The sequence below is a fragment of the Pelecanus crispus genome, chromosome 3 (assembly GCF_030463565.1).
Source record: "Pelecanus crispus isolate bPelCri1 chromosome 3, bPelCri1.pri, whole genome shotgun sequence".
NCBI classification, from domain to species: domain Eukaryota; kingdom Metazoa; phylum Chordata; class Aves; order Pelecaniformes; family Pelecanidae; genus Pelecanus; species Pelecanus crispus.
Window position 1 is genome coordinate 7,374,234 of NC_134645.1, and position 23,881 is coordinate 7,398,114.

General features: G+C 41.1%; 1 protein-coding gene across 1 annotated transcript; it reads left to right on the forward strand.

The window, feature by feature from the left end:
* Positions 1 to 3,108: 3,108 nt before the first annotated feature.
* On the forward strand, positions 3,109 to 9,762 carry BTBD3 (BTB domain containing 3). The gene is made up of 4 exons (XM_009488108.1): positions 3,109 to 3,431; positions 3,988 to 4,078; positions 4,584 to 4,702; positions 8,730 to 9,762. Exons 1-4 carry the CDS (start codon positions 3,109 to 3,111, stop codon positions 9,760 to 9,762), a joined length of 1,566 nt encoding a protein of 521 aa, XP_009486383.1.
* Positions 9,763 to 23,881: the final 14,119 nt, after the last annotated feature.

A 23,881-nucleotide genomic window follows, 5' to 3' on the forward strand; every position in this document is an offset into this window, starting at 1 on the left:
TCTGAGCTGATGAACTGCAGTGAAAGGTGGTATAAAGCCTGTAACAGGTTTGTAGTTTTTCATAGGAACTTTTGGAGTCTGTTGTGGAATCGGCACTATTTTCCAGTTCCAGCAGGCCAGATTTTGGTGAGTGGCTTCAGAACAGGCAAAGATGGCAGTTAGGCTTTTTTATTTACTGGGGTGGATTTTTACTGTCATGCAGATACTTCTTGTCTACTGGAGGTCTGTCTGACTTCTGGATTCGGGCAGAACATGCATCAGCTTCTCCCTCCCTTCCTTTCCCAAGAAAGCACAACATGATATACATGCCGTGTGTTTTACAGAAGTCAAAGGTATGGTGGACTCCTACGGGTTCACGTTTACAATCTGTTCTTCCCAAACTGACTTGACCGATCAGTCCGTCTGTCATTCTCTTTGTCTTCTGTAGCCTCCCAGTGACCTTAACTGGTGTGTGTATAGTCTTTGGATTGGTACTGGTCAAATGGTTTGAAAAAATGTGCAAGGACCTCAATTTTTATATACTTTGTTAGTCTATAAAATGGATTTATAGAATGAAAATCAAATCTCTCATAGGAATCTGCTATGAGAACCAGATTTTCTGAAGAGTGTATGGTTTTTCTGTATCCGTAAGGGCTTTTTTAAAACTTCTTCCTTTTGAAATGTCTGTCCTATGCAGTGGCAAAAGGGTTATTTTTGTAACTAGAAGGGCTGCAAATTTACATAGGGAGGGAAAAAAAAACCTTATGCTAACTCAACAAACTCAGATTTTGGGCTGGGAGTGCCTGCTGTGTCCCTGTTATGAACTCTCAGCTGTGAGCAGTTATAAACATCCCATCTGTGGGATGAGTTTCTTCTCCTTTACTCCTTCTTTTACCTCTCTACAGTTCAGTATGGCTTAGGTGGTTAGTTTCCCTTCCAAATCAATCTGTTGCAGATAAAAAAGGAAAACAAAGAAAAAGGGGGGAAGAAAAGAAAGAATAGCTTGCTAGAAAATATTTCTTTGGAAATTGCATAACATGCCTCTTGATGTATTTAGGAACATATCTGATTTTCAGCCACAACAGGTGTGTTCTGCCATCTTTTAAATTACTGGTGAAGGTGATTTTGCACTGAGGCTTTGGATTGTAAAATGTAGCAGCTGAGGCGTGGACGCGTGTACTGCTGTTTCCCCCTTCCATGAGCAGTGACTGCGACAGAGGGGACAGATGTGTGTCTGGAAACGGTATCATCTCAAGCCACTGCAGCAAAGTCTCTAGATGGCCCACTGCCAGGGTGTTTAGTTAGTGCTTAGTATGGAGTGTCTCCCAAGGAGACCTGATAATCTTTGAAATACCTGCACTTAGGTTTTACAGTTTCGGGTTTAAAGACAGTCAGAGATTGCGTGTTACAAAGCCATAGCTGCGATTCAAGCAATTGTGATGGTGTTTCAATACAGAGCCCGAGTAACGTTTCTGTGCTTCAGTTTAAGTCAGTGGCAGATTTCTGTCAGGGATTTCAGCAAGGTCAGACATTTCTCCACCAACCTTTGATCACTTTAGTTTCACTGTTGTACTTTTCTCCAGCAAAACTAATTAAGGCTAAAAGTGGCTAAATTTGCTTTGAAAGCAAAGAGGATTTTTTTTCTTCAAAACTTGAAAATAATTATGAAATCATATTTTAATTATCCCCCCAATATTTTAAAGTGTGAAATGTTGACACCTAATACCTAATATTTTTTATTTACCTGCTTTTTTTTTTAAGTGGCTATGCTTGCTTGTGTGGGTTTTTTTTTTTAATACACTTGACCTACTATTAAGGAAATCTGATCTAAATTTAAGTTCTAAGTAAACTAATGATTGAAAATTAGTCTCCTTTCCTATTTAAATTGTTTGGTTGGCATAGCTTATATCCTGTTTATTTCAGAAAGTACTTGTGAATAAAATTGGAGTGTGTTTGCATCTCAAGGAGTGATTTCTGCCTGAGACTCTCTAAATCATTTGGACTTCTTCATTTAACGTTTTGAAATATTGATTAAGTGTATTCACTCTGGTTTGCTTTAATCTGATTGCACATCTAGAAGTTTTCTTCTGATGTGGTGCAGCCATGTCTGGTGTAAGCTAGCTTAATTAGCACTGCTTAGTGATTTGGGACCCTTGTCAAAGGCTATTATGTTATCTAGAAACATAAGGAGTTAAAGCTAAAGCTGTGACCTCATCTCTATTCATGTTACGCTGGAGTAAAAGCTGCGCTGAAAGGGATTGTTTAACTGCATCGCTGTCTCTGCTGCTGCTAGTTGATTGTTTTAATTTGGTTCTCATATCTGTAGCGTGCTTTTGCCGAACAACTGTTATGGTAGGCATTTGTGAGAATACCGGAGGCATACAAAGTCATGCTAATATCGACTGCACGTGGAAATAGCTCCCACGGAAATATTTAGACTCAAATATGTCTTTCTACCTGATCTCAACTTTTTATTGCTTCCCCTGTGAAAATTCAAGCAGCATCAATGAGAGCTAAAACACACATGCTTCTGGCCAGTCATGCACTTATGCAACTGTGCATGCTATTTATTACTTCTATTAGCGCTATGTATTAAATGAAGTGTGCAACTGCTGTTGCTTTAATGTCAGAGCGGCGTACGTTACAATAGGTGTCACTGTGCGGCTGGGTCCAATCATTATCGGTGACTTCAGCTATTGGCTCCGAACGCTGGCTGACTCCATCTGCAGGGCTGCAATACCTACTCTGTACCGATCCGTTCAACGCACAAGTTCAGCTCGCCGAGCAGACTTAACAGTGCTATTGCGCGTCTTGCTAGCCCCCTGCAGAAAGCCGGTGCTACAGCCACACGCGTACCCTCCTCGCGGGGTGTAGTGCTTTCAGACGATTCCTGATTAGGAAATCTGGAAAGAAATAAAACTGGCAGGAATGATGGGGATGTATTTAACGATTCAAGTACTGGATCAAACTTAAAGCCAGTTTCTTACTCGGTGCACTGGAAAGGTCACCTTGTCTTGCTGGAAAAGAAGCAAACTCTCGGCTCTGCTGCTTTCTGTTTAACAGCTTCCACGTGCATTTCTTAATGTTCCTGGCTAGTTAGGCTATCTAGCTTTACAGACAAGTATACTCATGGTAGATGAGAAAGAAAAGAACATGAAATGTCTCACCTTCTTCTTGATGCTTCCAGAGACGGTCAAGAACAGGTCCAAGAAGAGCTCTAAGAAGGGGAATAGCAGCAGCAGTAGCAGCAGCAAATTGCCTCCAGTTTGCTATGAAATCATTACCTTGAAGACCAAAAAGAAGAAGAAGATGGCTGCTGATATTTTTCCCCGAAAGAAACCAGCCAACACTAATACAACTGCTGTCCAGCAGTACCACCAGCAAAATCTCAATAATAACAACACTATTCCGGCACCTAATTGGCAAGGGCTTTATCCAACCATCAGAGAGAGGTAAGTTCAGGTCGGTTTATTTTTGCTGTTTAAATGGAGTAGTGAAAAGTAGCAAAATGTTTGTAATGCATATGTTTAGTTATTCATTTATTTGCTGAAGAAAACACAGTTCTCTCTTTTTTCCTCTGTGTGTGTGAAACAAGTATTTTGGTAATGGAAAATATTTTAGTATCTCTTTTCCAGACAGTGCAGCTGTTTGTCTTGAGTAAATAACAATGTTGCTGGAAGCTACAGCGTACCCATAAAGATTTGCTTTTAGACCTTAGTGGAGATGTTCAGTGGTACATGCTCTTGACTTTGATTTCCACTTTTTGAAAAGTTCTCACAAGTTTGTGGTTTTTTATTGCATGCACACAGACACACATATCCCCCCCCTCCCCCCCTTTTTTCTCTGGTATATTTGTGTTATGATGTGTAAAGTGGCTTAAAACAAAGTGTGACCTGCTTCTCTTTACTAACATGCAATTTAAAGTTGTTAAGAAATCAAATTTCTTGGGTCTGGGGCAAGCACAGTGTTACTGGGCACCATAAATTAACATGCTGCCTCTGTTTGTAGAAATGCAGTGATGTTCAACAATGACTTGATGGCAGATGTTCATTTTGTGGTCGGGCCACCAGGTGGGACCCAGCGGCTGCCAGGACACAAAGTAAGCAACAGCTGCATTATCAGCTCGGGCGGGGATCTCTGGAGAGAGCTCCCACGGTTATGCCAGGACATAGCGTGGGAGACGTGGCTCTTCTGGGACAGGCGTCGTTCTGTATTTTAAAAGGCTACGTACAGTGGAATAGTCTGTCCCTTGCTTTTCCTTGTGTTTTCAGTTAAACAGTACACTTGTGCTAAGGTAGTCATTGTAAAGTTAGGAGTACTGCTTTGTGCTGCTGATTAATATTACTCTTGAGATTTTGTAGAGATAATTAACTTCTGTAGTGGATATGAGCGTTTTCCAGTAGCTAGTGTATATATATGCCCATGAGAGTAAAATGCAAGGAAAATGTGTAATTCTGTTCTTAACTTTGACTTCATTTCTTACTGAAGTGTGTCTATAGAGTCTGTCAGTGAATCCCAGTATGCTCAGAGTGGCTCTCCCACATTGTTTTTGTTGGCAGTGCTTTCAGTTTAAAGCATGAAATAAGATTTCCCTTTCTCAACAGTATGTCCTGGCTGTTGGGAGCTCTGTATTCCATGCGATGTTTTACGGAGAGCTTGCTGAGGACAAAGATGAAATCCGTATACCAGATGTTGAGCCTGCCGCTTTCCTCGCAATGCTGAAGTAAGCATCGTTCATCTGCTGGATATGTTTTCCTTTATGATGTATACATACACTGGTAATGTCATAGTTAAAGTATTAGACTTGTGTGTAAACAGAAAGAAAGCAGTTGCCTAAAATATTCCTCCTTTTGTGTTTCAAGTATTTTAAACTTTTTTCTCATTTTGCTCTTTCCCTCTACTTCCAGGCACGCATATATTAGACTAATGTAGGCAGCTATAAATAATGACTTTGACAGGGCATCTTTGGGCACATTGTATACTGTAATGCCTATTGATCTGATTTGTCACTACATGTGTTACACAAAGGAATGGAGTTACTAAAAAGAATTGTCAGCTGTAGCAAAAAATCCTGTTCTACTTTGTGAAAAGTAGTGAAAAGTTAAACACCGCCCCCTCCCACCCCCCAAATTGCTGGGATTGTATATTGACATCATTCTAGCTCTTTTATAAACTTGCTGTATGCAGGTCTTGTCCTAGAAAAACAGCCCTAAGTTATTGAATATAGCCTCTGAAAATTAAATTTCTCCTCATATATCATACTGATGCATTTGGAAAGTGATAAAAAGGCTGTTTACATGAATAGGGTTTTTTATTCTAATGGGGGAAAAACATTCAGTTTACATGATCGTTATTTTTCTTCTTTCAAACTGCATAAGAAATGCTATCTTTTCCTAAATGAACATAATGAAGGAGCTTCCCTGCTGAATTGTCCTTGAATGTATCTGTAAATGCTGATTACTAAAGAGAAATGCCCTATTGCAGAAATGCTATGGCTTTGAGGGTTTTTTCCCTTCAGCTTAGTAACTGCCATTGCATTCTGATAAAGAATAGACATTAGTATCTGATAGTGATCCTTTTAATATGCAGCAGACTTTCTTGTATGTAATGGTGTAATCACTAGCTAGCAATTTATTGTATTTCATAGATTGTTTTGACTAGCTTGTGATTACGGACTGGTTTCTTTTTTTTTCTTTTACATTTCAGTGGCACTGTAGATGAACATTGAAAGTTGCATATAGCGTTTGTTGCGTAGAGTTTTTATAGGTTGTCATGAATGTGAGAAATGTTCTGTGCAAATATCAGTAACTGCCAGGAAAAGCTGACGTCACACAGATGTTTGTAGACCTGGAATATAAAGTTAAGATATGACATTATGTAAGTAGGTGTGTTACGGATCCCTGCTTTGGGCCCTTCTGGTTTTGCGGGTGTTTTCTGCAGAGCTCAGACTTGTGCTTTACTTTCATGCAGAATTTTACAAGGCACAAACACAAGATACTTGGATTCCCCCGGCCCCCCTTCCTTTTTGAAGAGCAAATCTATTTCACTGTGGCTAAACATGATTTGCCATATAAAAACTGAATGCTCTCTGAATTTATCATTAAGAAATGTGTTCAGAGAGCAAACCTAGAAAAGAGAGTATCAATACTGACATCTAGGTCTTGGCATATTATTTAGCCCATGGCAATTTAGGAGACTATCTTTGAGAGCATGGCCAGAACCCTGGAATACTTCACTGTCTCAGCTTTTATTTAAAAACCCAAGAGACCATGAAAAGTTTGTGGTCTGTGTGGATGTTGAGCTAACCTTGCAAGTGCTAACTTCCACTGATGCAGTGTGCCTGAACCTGCAGAGTGCTCTGGTGTCTGCAGCCATGACGGTGCAGGGAAGGGGAAGGGATGTTGCTGAGCAGTGCGGCATTCCCCTCATCGCAGGATCCAGTGCATGTGCTGCACTGGGTGGAGCTTGGGGGAGCCATGGTCCCCTTCGCTCCTCTCCCCCTGGGAGATCATCCCCATGAGTGTTGCTTGCAACTGCTGTGAGCAGTGGATGGCAGAAGGCTCATGATACTGTTTCTACAGAAGGAAAAGAATTTTTACCTATCCTAAATCAGTCCTTTCCTTCATACGCTCCTTTCCGCAGTCAGGACGAAAGCATCCTAATCTTTGTCAGCAAATAAATGGAGTTTGTTTTTGTGGTTTTTTGTTGGTTTGGTTTTGATTGCTTTTTTCCCCCCATGGACAGCGAATTCTTACAGCATAAATATTTTTTGTCTTTTACCATATAGTGGACATTCTGACAACAAACATCAGACAAGGCATTGCCAGATATAACATAGGAAATAATAACTCAACTGGTAGATACTAATTGTTCTCCCAGTAAAACTGATTTGGCTGTTCTCTACGGCTTTAAAAATAGGGCTAAATTCATAGTCTAGCTGACACACTGAATTGGTGTTTTTAATGTATTATGTCTTGTCTTAATCTTGACTGTTCACATTAGAACCGTGGTCTCATCCCATGAATTGTTACTAAACCAGCAAACCCTGTGGTCTAGCAGAATCCTCTGTTTAAGAACAGTGTGAAACTGGAATATCAGTAATTGTAGCCCAGAGTCAAGGTGCATTGGCGGAGAGGGAAGTGTGGAATATTGCTGACAGCCGATCGGTGCCGTGTCTGTTGTAAATCAGTGATATTAGTTCTTCACTTTCATGAATATTAAACTAGCAACTTTTGTACTATTTCAGTTTAAAACAGATGTCATCATTCTCTGCTGTACTAGCAGGCAAAGAGAAGTAATAGAAGGGAGAAAAGAGTTGGAGAGCAATGAGGAAAATCATAAAAATGAATGAATTGATACATTGAAAATTTGTTTGGATGGTAAAGGAGCTAAGCCTGTGACCAGTGATATAGAGATGTGATCTTTGTTGATACAAATAGCCCAGCTGAAACCAAGTAATAAAGGTTTTAAAAAAAAAAGAAAAAAAGCTTTGGGTCTATGTAAGTATTGTTTTTCTCTGTAACCTCTTAGATTTTATTATATTGCTTGAGCAGTATCTGTTCTGAGCATGTTTTCTAAGGCTTGGAAGATAGTACCCTACACCTGCAAGAATACAAATAAAGATATTTACAACTATAATCAGATCAGTGTAGGTACTAATTCCACTTTATAAGCACATCTGTTCTGCGAAAAATTCATTGTGTTGGGAAACATTCTAACTAGAAAATTTTAATTAGTACAGGGTCGCATACAACTTAAGCATTACTGGAGGAAGACACTTTTATCAACCATAACCATCAAGACTTGCTTATCCCTATGAAGAGTAAAATTGCATTTGGCATGGTTTTAGCACATTGCATTCAGCAGCTGCAAATGGGGCCCTGAAGCATGAGATATTAAAAAGAACAAACTGTACAATGCTTCATTTCTCTGAGCAATGAATCCCAGCAGTTTAGTCACATAAATAGAATTTCACCTTCATCTTTTCCACCACACTAGCGTAGCAGTAAAGCTTTTTTTCTTCCTTATGCAATGAGACTGAGAGAAAACACTGTGGTAGTGGAGCTGGGATGCTGTAAGCATTAATAAACCTGAAAATTAGAATTCTGTGCCTTTTCCTATATGTTTCATCACCCTGTTAAAACCAAAAGAACCCCAACCTCTCTCCCCCTCCCTCCCCCCCCAAAAAAAACCCTGTAGTTATGAAGATGGGTAGCACCTGATACACTTTGATAGTATTTCTATTCTTAGACTAGCTAGTTATTCCCAATAAACTTGTTTTCATTCCTGTATTTGTATATATACCTCAATAAATCATCAGTCACCACCACAGGACATCCAGTCCAAGTACTCTTTGTAAAACACATTCTGGACTGTTCGTTAGCCAAGTAAGGTAGCCCTTGAGGACCTACTGCCTGGGGCAGGTAGCCTCTCAATAGCCAAAGTATGGATGGAAGGAAGACGGAGCTGGAGGGGCCATAGTGTGTAAACATAACCATTGTCTGCATAGCATGTACCCCAAATGGGAAGTTTTATTCTCCTTAGATTTAAGCCTGTTCCTTCCATGGTCTTACATGAGTGACGAATTTGGTTTGTACTTTCTTTCTGGATTTAATCAATGTTTCCCAAAAGCACTGCTTAGTTTTAATGTGGAGCCATTTAAATATTTTTTGCTTATAATTTTCAGATATTGTTGACAAATTACGTTTTTGCATTAAGTAGCAGTGTTACATGCATGTGTTTCATTTCAGGTACATCTATTGTGACGAAATTGATTTGGCTGCAGATACAGTACTGGCCACTCTTTATGCTGCCAAGAAGTATATTGTCCCTCATCTTGCCCGTGCCTGCGTCAACTTTCTAGAGACAAGTCTAAGTGCAAAGAATGCCTGTGTGCTGCTTTCCCAGAGCTGCTTATTTGAGGAACCTGACCTGACCCAGCGCTGTTGGGAAGTGATTGATGCCCAAGCTGAGCTAGCTTTGAAGTCTGAGGGGTTCTGTGACATTGATTTTCAGACACTTGAAAGCATTCTCCGAAGGGAGACTCTGAATGCCAAAGAAATTGTTGTTTTCGAAGCAGCTCTGAACTGGGCCGAAGTGGAGTGTCAGCGACAAGAGCTAACAGCTACCATAGAGAACAAGCGCAAAGTCCTCGGGAAGGCTCTGTATTTGATACGCATCCCTACCATGGCACTCGACGACTTTGCAAATGGCGCGGCTCAGTCTGGGATTCTGACTCTCAACGAAACCAATGATATCTTCCTCTGGTATACGGCTGCCAAGAAGCCAGAGTTACAGTTTGTAAGCAAGCCCCGGAAAGGCCTCGTTCCTCAGCGATGCCACCGTTTCCAGTCCTGCGCTTACCGCAGCAACCAGTGGCGCTACAGGGGCCGCTGTGACAGCATCCAGTTTGCTGTTGATAAGAGAGTGTTTATTGCTGGCTTTGGGCTGTATGGCTCCAGCTGTGGATCAGCAGAGTACAGTGCCAAGATTGAACTCAAACGACAAGGAGTTATCCTAGGCCAGAACTTGAGTAAATATTTCTCAGATGGTTCTAGTAACACTTTTCCCGTGTGGTTTGAATATCCAGTGCAGATTGAGCCTGACACCTTTTACACAGCTAGTGTGATTCTGGATGGTAACGAACTCAGCTATTTTGGACAAGAAGGAATGACAGAAGTTCAGTGTGGGAAGGTGACTGTTCAGTTTCAGTGCTCTTCGGACAGTACAAATGGCACTGGGGTACAGGGAGGGCAAATTCCCGAACTCATATTTTATGCTTGAATGAAAGTGTGTGGAGACAAAGTGTTTTCCTATGAAGAACCTGTCTGGTTTGGGCCTCCTGACACTTAGCTTTTTATCTGCAGATATGTGACCAGTACAGGTAATATGTAACTAAACGCTATGGGCAAGTTACTGGCTTGCTATACTTGTAGCATTGTTGGTGATAAAGTTTAAGTGTAATATTTAAACTGGAAGCTCTTAGGAACAAGCAAGTTTTAAAGGCTTTGTAAGAGAGGGGCCTGTTTGCTGGTGATGCTGACCCTTTCTTTGGTGCACCAGTGAATCACCAGAGGATGTCCCCCTCTTGTATCTCACTAAATGCTGTCTTATTGATCCATTTTTCTCTTTCTCCATTTCCTGCTTTCTGCTTGTAATTGTTTGGGGAGGTAGGGATAGAAAATGAAGAGCCTTGTTTTACAGCTCTCTCTTCCGTCTGTTCTTCAGATTTAAGAGATGCCAGTAATGAGCTGCTTTTGATCATGGGAGCTGAAAGAAGTGCTTCAGTTGTACGCAGAAAAAGCATAGGTTTAAAACTTTATCCTGTGAGATTCTCCTGTGGCCAACTGGTTGGGATGGCTGCAGGGGAAGATGGAGAGAAGCAAGCAGCTTTCAGGGATCTACACAGCATGCTGACCATGTCCACAGTGCATGGGCATGTTTATAGTGAGGGGGGGCTGTGGGCTTGGCAAGTTACCCTCAGAGTTCATTTTCTAGGAATCCCACCTCGAACGCAAGGAAGTACTTGTACATGTTCAAATTGTATATGCAGCTCTTGAAACTCTACTTCCATGGCCTAGTTTTTACTACATTGAAGTTGATTTGCTATTTAAATGGCTTTTCTTTGAGCCCTTGCTAAATAAATGGGAATTAATATCTATCATCTGATGCAGGATAATTTTTTGTTTGTTTTGGGTGGGATGTTTTTCTTCCTCCTAAACATGGTAGAAGCAGATTATAGAGGAACAAAAGAATGTACCAGTCCTGACTTGGATTTTTTCCTGTAGTATGAGTTTTCTTCTTTTTATTACCATACACAATCAGTGGGAATTTAGACAAAGACAAGAAGATTCCCAACTGTGGTCATATTACCTTAGTGTATCTCATCAGATAACAGTGAGGAGGAGGAAGTCTTCTCTAATGTGCAAATGTTGGAGCTCTTGCAACTGCTTATGGTTACATATAAATGAGAGGATTATGTGGTGCAGAACTTTTTCCTGTGTGATTTCTGCCCCCCCCCCAACTTCCTGTCATATGCCTATACCATTTTTAGAAAAGTATTAGGGATCATGACTCCTTTATCAGGGAAGGAAAACAGTATAAGTAAGAAATACAGGTACTATTTAAACATAAGAAAATCCTTCACCATTGCGTTGGGACAGTTGCTTCTCAGAGGGAGGCTACCTATTGTAAAGCATCTTGTTCTTATTTAATCTCTGAAGTGGGTTCTGTTTGTTGTGTATGTTTTAACAAAATGAGAGGACCAAATGATTCTTAAGACAGACTGAAGATTAATGTTACAGTATATCAACACATTAATGCAGCATAACCCTAAATTCACTTGTCAGTTTTGTAATAAAAATGTTTTTCTCATATGATTTCTTACCAGTTTAATACTATTGCTCTAAGTGTTTCTTGACGGTTGGAATCCTGGCCCCTGGCCATCGTAAAGTGCCAATACATCTTTGCAGTGTCCAAAATACCATCTGAAGTAAGGAGAACGAGTGTAGACGTCAAACACTTTATGGCCAAAGCCCAGATCATCTCTCTAGGTAATAAAAGGAGAGCCAGGTAAAAAATTACCCTGCAAGATCTATGCTTTTCACCTATCTTAGTGTTTAATGTTTTATATACATACATACGTACGTGTGTGTGTGTGTAAGCAACGTTCTTTCTGAAATGTAAATACCCTCAAAATATATAGAAATTTTTTTTTTTTTGGTAACAGATGTACATAATCTAGACTGTTAGTGAAATCTAAACAGAATGCTCCATGGAAAACTCCCAGAGATTTTAAAAACCTCCAGTTAATTATATTTAGATCTGCATCCTAAAATAGACAAGAGTGTAATTGTATGGACTGGAGGAAGAGTTGCTGAAGAGACTGCAAAAAGGAATCTAAGATTGAGATGAGGTAATGGTCACCTACTTTTAGACAACATCTGAGCAGCAGTTCCATTTATTTAAATACATTTGAAGCAGAGAAAGATGCTAATCAGCTGATTAAGTTTTCTTACAGCAAGCGGTTGATGTAGATGTAATTACTCTGAGTGATGATCAGATTGACAAGTTGCTTGCAGTAGCAAGCGGCATTCTGAGTTGTTTGGAAAAAAATCAGGTGCCTCAGCTGGTGGGCCAAATCAAAGTACTGTACTGGTATAACTAGACTTGGGTTCTCAGTTTCAGTTTATTTTTTTGTTTTTACTTACCTGCAAATAAAGATGAGCTACCTAGTATGTTGACTGGCTGGAACAGAAGTTAGGAGATCAGAATACTGTGTAGCTGTAATATGTAGAAAATGAGCTGTTAATTGTTATTTTTATTTGCTACTGTTACGAAATCTTTTTGACGAAGTAGGATGAAAGCTACCTCTAGCTTAATTCCTCTGAGTCCATTCCAGGTTTTAGGAGCTGGTGCATGTAAAGTTTTTCAATATGGATAAATAAACATAAGCACCCCAAAACACCTTTTGACGCTTACAGCGTGACTTGATGGTGAGCGCTGCTTGGTACTAACAAGTACTGGTATATAAAGAAGGTGGCTAGTACCGGTCACCTTAGGACATCAGGGCACTTAAATAGGTGTCTAAATGTAGATTTGGCTGGTTTAGCAGTAGCATCCAAGCTTGACACTGACTGACATTTTGCAAGCCTCAGCCATATCAACCTGGAACGTAAGCATAATGTCGATAGAGATCCTTTCATAGATTTCATCTTAAACTGTACCTGGCCATCTTTGCTACTCATATGTTTGATTTTCCTGGTGAGGGGAATCTGTGATAAGAGAGTGCAACGTAATATACTTTCTGCATATCTAAAATAATATTTAAGTAAACATTTTAATTTCTACATACTTATTGCACTGAACTGTTTTGGGGTTTGTTTGGGGTTGGTTTTTTTTTTTCATTAGTTGTGATAAACTCAGCTAACTTCAGGTCCCAGCACCCATTTGTGCTGGAGAAGTGTTTGACCTTAGCAGGCTTACAGCATTATTTATAAAGGACAAATATCTATAAATATGAAGTACCTCATGTTGAATGTTATTGTACTGTATCTTTAATGTCACAGTGCAGATCTTGTTGGACTCATGAATGTGTATAATCACGTTAAACATACAAATAAAAGTGGTTCTTAAATGGTTGTTTCCTGCATATCTTTGAAGCATGAGCTGTGAAAGACTTTACTTAGTTATCTCTTCTAGCGATTTCTATTGTTGTACAATTGTGCACAGATATTTGTTGAGCTTATGTACAGAAAGATCTTTTGATCCCCAAAGAAGTAAAAGTCTAAGGAAAAAACAAGGAAGAACAATGAAAATGTTAATCAGTTCCATTGTAAAAAGGTTGACGATTAAGCTAATGAGCTAGAGTGAATGAATTCATTTATGTGCTTTATGAAAGACCTTGTCTACTAGCATTAATATTTCAATGTTCTATTAATATTATTAAGTATGTGGAGATGAAGGGGGAGGGTCTCATGTTTATTCTAGCAGACAGTTGGCACAGGAAAGGCCATGGTTTTCAGTCTCTGATATATCAGAATAAAGGACATGGTTAGTGCCAAGAGGCTGTTCTCTGCTGAAAAGTTAATTAGGTAATATTCAGAATTCTGACTATTTTCTTACTCAACAATTTTCTTCCAGGAGATTTGAAACTCAATTTTAAATATTTTTATGGCCAGTGAAGCTAAAGCCCCACTTCTGTGATGTTCATCTCCAAGACCTTTCAGATATTACTAGCTAATGATAAGAAATACTCCACAGTGTGATGTAGAGACTTGGAAATTTAATTGAGGAAGTCTTCCCCAGTAAAAACAGTACCTTCAGACTTCATCTAAAATTCTGATTAAAGCATGTTTACGGGCATCAAACTTGTCACTTTAGGTAAGTTGTTTTTCTAGAATTGTTACTGCTGTACTTGGTACCACATTGCTACATTCTGGATCCAAATTCTCTTATGCGTCCAGTGCTTCTCATTAGTTTGGAACTGGCTTCATGCCTTGTTCTGTGCTAATGATACCAGCTCTTAAATATGTGGTAGATAGCGGTGTGATTTGGTGCAGGAAGGACTCCATTGGCAGCAGCAGTCTAGCTAGGTATGTTGGAGGAGATCAGTGCTGCTAGCAGCCTCAGTTTCTCTGATAAACAGGTAAGAACTAAGTGGACAAGATGAATAAAGGATGGCCTGTCTCATCCAAAGGGACATTCTCCTCTACTGGATGAAATCTGACAGCAGTGCTAGGACGCTTTCTTTGGAAATTGATGTTAGGTAGAGCTGTGTCAGTCTCTGGCGCTGTGTTCAGTGATGCAGAGAAGTATGTGTGTATTCACACCAGAAAAAAAGGAGTTTGAAGTGGCCGGAAAAAAGTGATAGGATGTTTCTGCATTTGGGAGGAAGAAGACTCCAAGAGCTGAATTCAGTTGTTTGTCTCTTAGGTAACATCCTGCTTGGTGGAGAAAGACTCTCTGTTCCCACTTAGCTGGGAACTCCTCAGGAGATGACAGCCCCTGCCTCTCAGGAAGGCAAGGTCCCATCTAAAACAGGCTTCTTGGGAGTAGGAGCCCAAGATTTCTTGGCCTCTGGTAGGCAAGACTACTTACCCTACAGCCCAGGACAAGCCACCTCCTTAAAGAAGCTGACTGGGACTGCTGTAAGCAGGAGGGTCTTTTTAGACCTCCCAAGCTCAGCACTTGGTGGAAGCTGAGATCCTGGCACAGGGGTGAGACAGGGACTTCAGCCTATCAGCAGTATTTGGCCACTGTGAAAAGCAGTGGCTTTTAAGCCAGCCTATTCTACCATGCCTGCAAGCAATCAGTGGGAGCAGGAATACCTGCTGATTTCCTGAAGGCAATGAAAGGAGCTGCTTTCTCACCTGGCAGTATGACCATGTTCAAAATAAAATTAAAAAAAAGGCTTTTTGTCATGCTGCTCCATTTCCAGAAGTCTGAATTTATTTTTCTCTCCAAGACTTGCCCATAAAGTGAGGCCCTGGCCCAATTGAAATCAGTAGGAGTTGCCCTAGTGACCTCAATAAACCCAGGATTTTCATTTGCAGTGTTCAATTTGTGTGATTATTCCCAAAACACAACATAAAACTGCACAAGAAAGGGAAATTCATTTTGAATCCCACTGTAATCTGATTATCTAAAATATAGGTAGAAACCTTTCTATTAAATCTTACAAAACTCCTGCTCATCAGATTTTATGTGCCTGCCCCCAAGCTTTTCTACTAGTATGCTTTATCTTCAGCCATGAATCTATAGGCAGAACAATAAATCTGTATGAGGCTTTATGTAGATTTTTACAATCTGTGTATGGAATTCATAGCACATAAGATGCATAGTATGGATAAAGTATTTTTACGATTAGAAAGTGTGTATAAATTGCCCATAGTCTTTTCAGCATGAAGGAAAAACAAAACCAGCTATTTTGCTTGAAGGCACTGGTATTTTGAAAGAGCTTCTTGAAGTCTGCTGAGCTTGTTGATAGCATCAGAAGTACATTTATATTAAGCCTTTAATTGTAACATTTTAAAATTAGTTTTCTAATTGTTTTCTATAGACAAAGATAACATAGTTGGCCTTCAGGGACCCTCCATCCTGGTCCAATAGGGTTTACATTTGAACAGATACTAGCAATTTTCTAGATCTCATTTTAAAGCTTCACAGTAATGTTAAGTGTTTCTTGGGGAACATCAGCGTTTCAAAAATAGCCATGGCTGGTTTTAGCCTAACAACAAACAAGGGCTTGCATGGGGCGGTATCTTCAGTGATGATGCTGTGGGTAAGTACAGAGGAAGGGTTTCCATTTCCCTGAGGGGGAAACACCTTGTGTTACCCTATGCTGACAAGCAGCCACATGCTGGACATCATGTCTAACAATTCAGCAGCCATGTAGAATTGCAAGGCATGAAACTCAATGGGGGACCACTGGATGAAGGCAGCAGGGGACGTTCCCGGATGCAGGGCTGTTGCAAGTAGGATGATTTCACGAGCCGAAGAACTGGGATCCTGTATCATAATGCTCTCGCTGATGAAAGGTTATAGCGGGCTGCTGAATGGCATGTGATTTGTGATTTTTCACAACTGTGAGTCTCATTTTGCATTTTAGTGTTATTCTGGGAGGGTCTCCAGCTCTCCCACCTGGGCTGCCAGTCCCTGCTCTGTGCCAGAGGCTTCCAGCGGTTCCCTGTGTACTGAGACTGTGGGGACTGGGCGCACCTGGTGGGAAGGACTGGCTGAGTGAGGGTGGGACAACCCAACGCTTTGGTGAGCTGCTCGCAAGCTCTCCTGGATGTGCTGAACGCTGACCTAGCATAGCAGGAGAGGGCAGGATTATTCTTATGATGTGTGTGTATATATGTATTTCAGTGTTCCCTAGCCTCACTTTCTCCAGCCAATTCCTGGTTGTGCTTAAAAGGGAAAATGAGCATTAATTCACTTTTCTTGTAGGGTATAAGAATTGTGATTCTGCAAAGGCTAATTCATGCTTCTGTCTTTACAAAAGCCACAGCCCCAGTGGGCTCAGGGGAGGTAGTGGGGGACAGGACTCACGTCTACCTTGAAAGCATACATGGAAACATCAGCTTTCTTCTCTAATGCCTTGTTCTTGGGAAGTTGTGATGCAATAAATTCACAGGGAGCTGGAGCTTGGCATATCTGGCTTGTTTCTGAGGTGGGACTTTTTATGAATAAAAGAACCAAGGAACTGTATTTAGCTTAGAAATACTAAATCCTGCAGACCTTCCAGGGCATGGGGGTAGCACAATATAAAGGCACTTCCAGATGTGAGGATATTGCCCTTTGGTTGCAGTCTTAAGCTAAGATGTGACACGTTCTTGCTTTTCTTCCTACCCACCAGGACACGCTAGTAGTGGTATTTGCATCAGACACCATTAGCGCTGAGGGAGAGAAATGAAGGTGAGGGATCCTGGGATACAGAGGAAAAGTATCTAATCAGAAATAACAGCTCTCATCAGGCAGACAATAGACAGTAAACTGGCTTCAGGAGAACTACTCAGGCATCACAGGAGCCAAATCAACAGACGTAAGGTAAGAACACAGTCACGACAACTATTTAAATGATTTTTAAAAGTTGCTTATGCTTGAGACTGCCCTAGACCCTACAAAGGGAGAAGTTGTTTTGCTGCCTTAAAATAAAGCCCACACATGTTTTTGCCTTTGTCCTCCATGCTTCATATAGTAGTTTCTTTACAATATATGCTACAGAATCTGGTTTTCCTCCTCAGTGCCCGGGCACGATCAGGCTGGCTGACCCTGCTTAGGAAAATAATTTTCAGATACAACCTATAGTTGTCATATCAAATGCTCTCCTTCACTCCTCTACGCACAGTCTTTGTTGGCTCGTAATAAGATGGCAAGGAGCTAGCAGAGAGTAGGAGTCCCGAGACAAAGTTGGGAGAGGAAGCTTTCCCCGCACCCCCATTGTGTTTCCAAGGATGGCAGTCGCAGGGTGCTATATTCACTTACCAAATACTCATCCGATTTGATGGGAGTCAGGCATTGGCTCAACATGATGTCTTTCTGGTGAATTAGCTGGGGCACACAGGACAGCCTTTGTGAGTTTTGTGATTTCTGTGTCACCTTTCTGCCAGCTGCGGGGGCGATGGATGATCCCAGATCTGGCACAAAGCCTGCCAATGTTTTGAACAAATATGAACTGACAGAGTGAGTTCATACTGGGTCAGCATTTCACGGCATTTCTGAGCTGGTATTAGGAGCTTTAAAAATCATTGAAGCGCAACATGAGATATGTAAAAGTTGGGGTTCCTACCAGCTCATGGCAGTCATTTTTGTTCCCATTTTATGAGCTGAACTCCCCAACAGAACAGTCACCACGACCATGGACAGCACTAGCTCTGGGGTGTGGGGAAAAGGCAGAGGCTTAAAACTGAAAACTGAAGCTCTAAAAGTGCATTGCGGAATGGTCAGTAAAATCAGCTGAAAGATACTGTGTTGTTCTGATTCCTTCCTAGCATTTTGCAGTAATGCAGTGTGCACTGGCAGGCTTGGTGTCACTGGTTGAAGGTGGATTTTCACGTAATGAAATGTGACTCCTGGGGGCTGAGAGCAAACACCTACTGTTTCCCACCTAGGAAAGCTGGCATTCAGCACTCCATGTCTGCTTTGATAAGAAGAAGGAGAGTTTCTTTTCAGCACTGCCAAAATAGTGAAATTAATTGAACTTGGAATGAACTGTGAGTGTGACTTGATCTGGGAGGAAAATTTAAAAATATGCAACATAGGAAGGAACTAGCACATTAGGTTGGAGTAGGACTGATGAATTAGTAAGGATAGTCTATCCATAATTTCAATGAGCTGGGACAGACAGGTAGGAGAGAGGAAGATGCACATAGAAAAAGCAATACCCGCATAGTCAGGCCGAGATCAGGACCCTTCAGAGGAAAAAAAAGTCAGTCAAGTTAAGGGAAAAGAAATTTCCTACCCTTGGTTTCTGCCATTTGTCATGCTGCTCAAGTGATTGTGTAGATGACATGCTTTTGCTGAGCTCCTGTTAGGGCGCCAGAGTTAGAGAAATGAATTACCGAGAAGGCCAGAATGAGGTCTTTCAAAGGTCATTATCAGAACTGGTTTCTCATCAATACGCTACTCGATTGGAGGAAAAGACTCAAAATTGCAGGGCTTTGATTGCTGAGGGGGAAGCTTTTAACTGCTTCCTGCTGTTCTGTCATTTTGTGCTAACCCCAAATGGCCCCGTTAAATTGATGTCCTGTTTCCCATTCACTGCCCACAAATCACTCTTCTCCTGTTAATATGGGAAACATTTGCACATGGTAGGAATTGGAGTGGCTAAACAGTAAATCTTAAAGCCAGTGAAGAACTCAAAAGCCTTTACCTAGCAATCAAGGTGGTGATTTCTCCCTGCCCCAAGCACTTCATAATATTCAGTTGTGAACTTTATTAAAAAACACAGAACCGAAACCAGGACACTTCCGTAAGAGAATCTTTGCACAAATACTGTCCCCGGACAATGCAATGTGAGTCAATCTGATTTCTGTGCGATAACAAATTTCTTGCAGCTAATCAGAAGATAAAGGCTAGGAGTGATGCAGCTGTTCAGGCAACGGGGTGTCATCGCTGACACTGTTTGATGCTGAGTGTTGCTGCTGTGGGTTAGGTCAGCAATGAAAACAGCACGACAGCTCTGTTTTCTCAGGACACCAATCCTACAAGAGAGTGCCTGGAGCCTGGAAGCTCTTTGGCCTGAAGAGGACCTGGTGGCTGAGCCCCAGAAAGGTTTTTCTTCACTTTGATGGATGTCTGAACTTACACAATCTCACAAATTTGTGCATACATACACTCTTCCATCCAGAATTGAATCATGCTTCAGGTCCTTCTATTGACAGCATTTTACTAAAGTCCACTTTTATTGTCAGATTAAACTAAAAGATGCTGACTGTGCACTGGTGTTATACGTGGACCCCTTTTGTACCTGCTCTGCTGCAGAGTTCCCCTGGCAGCAGGGGGAAGTGTAGGTAACTGGACAGTGAATCCTAAAACAAGACTGGGTAATGCAGGAATACCCTAAGAATGGTCTCAAAGTACCTTGACATAACTGGAGAGGACAGAGTGAGTGAGCATCTTGTAATTTATGGTGTGTGTTCTGAGCAAACAAGAAAAAAATCAAGCCTTCTTCCGCTGGCCTTCAAACAATACTATTCCCTTCACTCCTCCATATCTCTGTTCCCCCCACTGCAAAAATGGGGGGATGAAATCAAGCGCCTCTGCAAAGTGCTTTGATATCTGCTGATCAAAACCGCTCTATAGGCAGCCAGTATCAGGGCAAGCGCAGTAAAGCCCCGCTTTCCTCAGGCAGCCGAGATCACTGGTGCGCTCTGTCACTGAAAGATTTCCAATATCCTTAAATGTCACTAAACTGAGAAAAGTAGCATTACTGAAAATCAGGATGAAAGTGGCCTCAGATGTAAATCCTTTCCAAAATCTTTGTAATCCTCGACTGCTTTAGTTCCAACAGATCTTCCCATAAAATGAACTGCCAGCCAAAAGGTAAATATAAATGCAAAATATCCCAAAAGCAAACATGTTTCTGGCTTTTAAAACAAGTCCATTTAAATAATGTGAAAATATATTAAATAAATGGAATCTGTTCTGCTTTATCTTTAAAGATAAATTAATGCAAATATCACAGGTTTATCCTGCATTACTCCCTTGAGAGGAGTCACTGGGGAAGCAATTTGTTTCTTGTTAGCTAAGACAGGGATCTTTGAAGTTAGTGAGTTGTCTGTCTCTGCGAGTAGTCCATTTAATCTTGAGGAAAAGTGTCAAATTTAAGTTGGAGTGAGTTGTGTGTCTGTGCATTATTTAAAGCTCTGGCAAGAAGAGGTCTTTGGCATGCCACCAACCAGCAGTACGAGGGACATTGAAAATGGCACAAAGAATTTATGGAAGAAATTTTTTATTGGACATGCAGCCCTGAAGAGTGAGTGTCATGAGGAGGGCCTGTATTATGTTTTGGGGTTTTTTTTCCTTCCTTTTAAATTGATTACTACTAGGCTAAGGGCTTTCATCAATTTCTTTTTGGTGGTAGCAGGTGAGGATGGTTTCAGTGAGGACTGGTTGCTGGGAAAGCTACCAAAAGTGGCTTTTTTCCTCCAAAGACAGTCTCCATCGTTTTAGGGATGTTCACACACTCCTGCTCTCTTGGCTGTGCTCATGAAACTGTTTCTGGAGCTGCACTGTAACGGGATTAGGTAAATGACCTAGAATTAATTTCTTTTCATTTCAGTTTGGAATATTTTACTGATTTAATGTATAGGATCACTCTGTGATCAGTGTGTTGGCACAACTATGTAGGTAAGGAGTTGTGACCGGTTAGGTGATGGAAGCAGGTACCTCTTACAGGCTTTTTCCCTGCAGAGAAAATTTTAAAAGCTGTTGTCTGAAACTCCAGAGCCATCGAGTTCATAGCAGACTCCACCTTCATCCCAGAACTGTGTTTCAGAAGCCAATTTTTGTACTCTTTAATTACAAATCAGACCTTCAGCTATCAATCAGCCCAGCTCCACTGAGCTCATATACGTGAGCTCTACACAGTGTCAGCTTTTAGCCTGAAGATACCAGCCTTGGGGTATCAGCTGCAGAGAAAATCTCTGCAATGTGAATGGCCTATAAAGCATTTCAGGGAGGTCAATATGCATCTGAAGATAGCTCAAAACAACAGCTAGAGGGGGAATATAAACTGTTTACTACAATTGGATTTGCACTGAAATCTACTGATGCAAAATTCATAGCCAACATGAATTAATTTGCTCCTGATCATTTCTTACAAAACCTCCAGCTTCTCCCCCCTTCCCCTAATGACTTCTATTTGACAGCTGTGGATTTGCAAAGCAAACTGCAGTAGCAGTGTAGACATTAATGTTTTGAAACAGCACTAAAAAACTGTGGATTGAATTGCATTTGAAACTTTAAAGTTGCTGCCAGTTTATACTGAATTGAACTTGTCATGTTTTTATGGACTATACTTAATCTTTGAGCATCTCTCATCTCATTATCACCTGTGTGTGAGGGAGAAGCATTAGCCCTGTTTTACAGAGGGAGAAATGAGGCACAGGACATCTGACAGTCCTGGAAATGTCTCTGCTATGTAGCAGTCTTACTCACAAGAAGGCACACTCACTTTTTCATGTTAGTTGGATCAGCTGCAAGATCTCAAATGGGTTTTCCTGGTGTGCCACAGAATTTAGGTCAAGTTCTCATTGGGGACTAGGCAGTGAGTATGATGTGCAATGCTTCTCCAGGTTTGTACCAGCACCTCTGCAGTAGAGGAGAGTAGGGTATTCCTGTTTCAGAAGATGTCATCCCTGTTCCTCCTCTGAAGGGTGAGCAGAGGGCTGTAGCTGAGTTAATGGCCTCTGCAAATGCACTATAAAGTCAGTTTATGTAATGACCTGGAATTTATATCTTTGCTCATGAAACAGGAGCTGGTGGCTGTTTTAATGACTAGCATGTAGTGTAAATACTATACTGAGCTAAATCCTTTCCTCAGATAGTCCACATGTGCTGGTGAAGTCAGGGAGAACTGGGCTGGTATCCAAGGACAGAAGCTGGTTGCTTGTCTACTTAGGATACATTGAAACCATTAGGAATGAGATGTGAGAAGAGTAAATAAGCCTATTTACCATGTGGAAGAGAGCTACCTTAGAGAGAGTTAGCTGCAAAATGACTATTTAAGGGCTGCAGTCAATTGCCCCTCCCAAAATTGCAGGCTCACCTGCCTTCTCTTCCCTCATCAACCAAGGAGTGACCCCTAGGAAATATACATTGAAAGGATGACTCTGCAGTAAGGAGGTCTAGTCCAATGTACTCTGTTGAAAAGGTCCTTTTGGTCTGAGGAACTGAAGGTGTGAATGGTGATACTTGTGTAAAGAATTGCAGTAAGAAAAACAATGCTGTAAGAATATTCTGTAGCTGAAAAGAATCCGGATTAAATAGTTCATAATCTTTGCTGGAGAAACCTCTAAAACAAGTTGGAAGGAAATGAGGTAAAAAGATGTTTTACTGATGTGTTTGGTTTTTTTGTTTTTCTTTTTCCCTTAAAGCCTGCCTTGCTGTATAAGCTTCTGTAAGCAGTTGGTGTAGTAGAGCATCCTGGCTCTAAACTCTGACTTTGGTTTGGCTTCTCTGGTAGCGTTGGCTTTCAGTGCTACCGCAAGAGGACCAGCTGGATTCACCATTGAATTCTGGTAAGCTAACAGGAAATCTCACACCTAGCTGTGAAGCCTGCAAGGATGGGGGTGGGCAAGCAGAGAATTTCAGTGGTTCCACACTTGTGTGCAGAATGTGAGCAAAAATGAGGGCTGGCTTTTCTCAGGTTAGTTGTGATGAATCAATGCAGAGGAAGATCACCTGCAAACAGGATCAGAACTGAGGAGGATACATAATATCATACAGAATCTTATAGTCCAGAAATAGGGTATCAGATGTGAAGTTATGGGGCCGGTTCAGGACTGAAAATTGTCAACAAAGCCTTGGACCATGGGATCTAATACAAATTGTCATTATAGACTGAAGGCTAATTCAGGTTTAGATATTGATGCAGCATGAGTTTTGTGGCTGCAGTTTACCCTCTAATAGAGAGCTGTTATATTAATAATATAAACCAGGCACTGTGCAAACTGAGTGGGAAAAGAGATCTCATTTCTCTTGGCTAAAAGAGATCCCTCAAAAAGTGAGATTATGGTAGCTGTGAGGGGAAGAAAAGAGAGTGGTACAGGGCCACAGCTGGGTGTTAGCCAAAGCAGCACCTTCTGTAAGTAAGGCCTTCACAACAGAATTAAAAATACATCAGGTGTAAGACCTTAATAAGTGGTTTACAAAAAAGACATATGACAAAAAGAGCTCAACAGAGCAGGCAGATCTCGCTGGCCCAAATGGCTGCAAGCCAGGAGCAGGGGGAGTGTGGGTCTGCACTTCTGCTGGAAAGTTATAAATAAAGGAACAGTGGGAAAGGGAAGGTGTAAGTCATGAAACGGGAAGAATTTGTTCAATGTTTCTCAGGATTTAAAGCTAATCACAAACTAAGTTTACCCTCATGATTCCTCGTCCCACCCCACACCTCCAGGATCTTCTAATTTATAGTCTATCAGATTCCTGTGCTTTTCACAAGCATGATGTACATGAATGCAGCAGTTTCAGTGGCTCCAGAAGCCTGACAGTGTTTTCACATTGCTTCTCACTGCAATAAATCAAAGCGTTCAGAACTACAGACTGCATATCCAATAAAAGTCCTATGGTAGGGAATGGTGGCTGTTTATGCATTTTTACGGCTGTGAATCTCCTGGATGGCATTCCTGCTGACTGGAGTGCCTTGCAGCACTTATATAATTGCAAGTAAAAATTT

What these genes read in the sequence shown, in the direction of transcription:
- BTBD3 (XM_009488108.1), top strand. Translation starts at nt 3,109, where the DNA reads ATGGTAGATGAGAAAGAAAAGAACATGAAATGTCTCACCTTCTTCTTG. An exon ending in AGCGGCTGCCAGGACACAAA is followed by an intron (nt 4,079 to 4,583) that starts GTAAGCAACAGC and finishes CTTTCTCAACAG; the next exon opens with TATGTCCTGGCTGTTGGGAG. An exon ending in GCTTTCCTCGCAATGCTGAA is followed by an intron (nt 4,703 to 8,729) that starts GTAAGCATCGTT and finishes GTTTCATTTCAG; the next exon opens with GTACATCTATTGTGACGAAA.